This window comes from Rutidosis leptorrhynchoides, chromosome 3 (genome assembly GCF_046630445.1).
Source record: "Rutidosis leptorrhynchoides isolate AG116_Rl617_1_P2 chromosome 3, CSIRO_AGI_Rlap_v1, whole genome shotgun sequence".
Classification (NCBI taxonomy): Eukaryota; Viridiplantae; Streptophyta; class Magnoliopsida; order Asterales; family Asteraceae; genus Rutidosis; species Rutidosis leptorrhynchoides.
Window position 1 is genome coordinate 415,173,119 of NC_092335.1, and position 1,115 is coordinate 415,174,233.

General features: G+C 41.2%; 1 protein-coding gene across 1 annotated transcript; it reads left to right on the forward strand.

Moving 5' to 3' along the window:
- The first annotated feature begins 547 nt into the window (after positions 1-547).
- Positions 548-874, forward strand: LOC139901412 (uncharacterized). Its single transcript, XM_071884130.1, has one exon. It carries the CDS (start codon positions 548-550, stop codon positions 872-874), a length of 327 nt encoding a protein of 108 aa, XP_071740231.1.
- The last annotated feature ends 241 nt before the right edge of the window (positions 875-1,115 follow it).

Consider the following 1,115-nt stretch of genomic DNA (forward strand, 5'->3'; position numbering starts at 1 on the left):
GCTTCAATGATTATCAAAGAGATGCACAAAGGTATATGTGGCCTTCAATCCGGACCAAGGTTGATTGTAGCAAAATACTAAGAATGGGGTACTACTGGCTGACAATGCACGAGGACACGGTCAAGTCCAGAAGCAACCAAAACAAGGGCTAATATCGGTTATTTCGGCATGGCCTTTCTCGAAATGGGGAATAGATATAGTAGGACCACTAACTAAAGCACCGGGAGGCTACAAGTGGTTGGTGGTTGCTATAGACAATTTCACGAAGAGGGCAGAAGCAAAACCCTTAAGTACAATGATAAGGAAACATTTCGAGAAATTCATTTAGGAACACATCATATGCCAATTTAGAATTCCCCAAGAAATCATTTCTGAAAATGGGAAGCAGTTTGCTGAAGGAATCTTCACTGGATTCTGCAAAAGGTTACAGAAAAATCAAACCTTTACCTACGTATACCACTCCCAAGGGAATGGGCAGGTTGAAGTCATGAACAGAGACATCTTGAAAGGTCTAAAGAAGTAGTTAGGGAAATGCCACCAAGGGTGGATGGAAGAACTCCCTTTAGTCTTATGGGCCCATCGAACCACACCAAAGAGGAGTAATGGAGAAACGCCCTATAGCTTGGTGTACGAAACTAAAGCAGTGCTACCTGCGAAGACACATATACTAACAAACAGAACCATGAACCTTAAAGAGAATGAAGAAAACCTTCGTCTTAATCTTGACCTTATGGAGGAAAGAAGGGAAGCATCTTTGATCCGGGAAGCTGCCTATAAGAAAACCATCAAAGAATACTACAACAAACGAGTCAAACCTTCAGTATACAAAGTCGGAGACTATGTCTTACAGCTTAACAGCACCAGCAAGGTATAATATGAAGGAAAGATGGGTCCAACTTGGGAAGGCCTGTATATAATCTCTGAAGCATTCAGAAATGGGTCGTACAAGCTTCAGACCACCGAAGGTAAACAGGTTCCACGAACTTGGAACAGAGCAAACCTGCGAAAGTTTTATTTCTAGATCTGAAGTTGCATTAAGTTGGAAACATCTATAACAAGTTGTTGAAGCATATACGCTTACTACTACAAAAATGATTCGAAATGAAATCCTACTA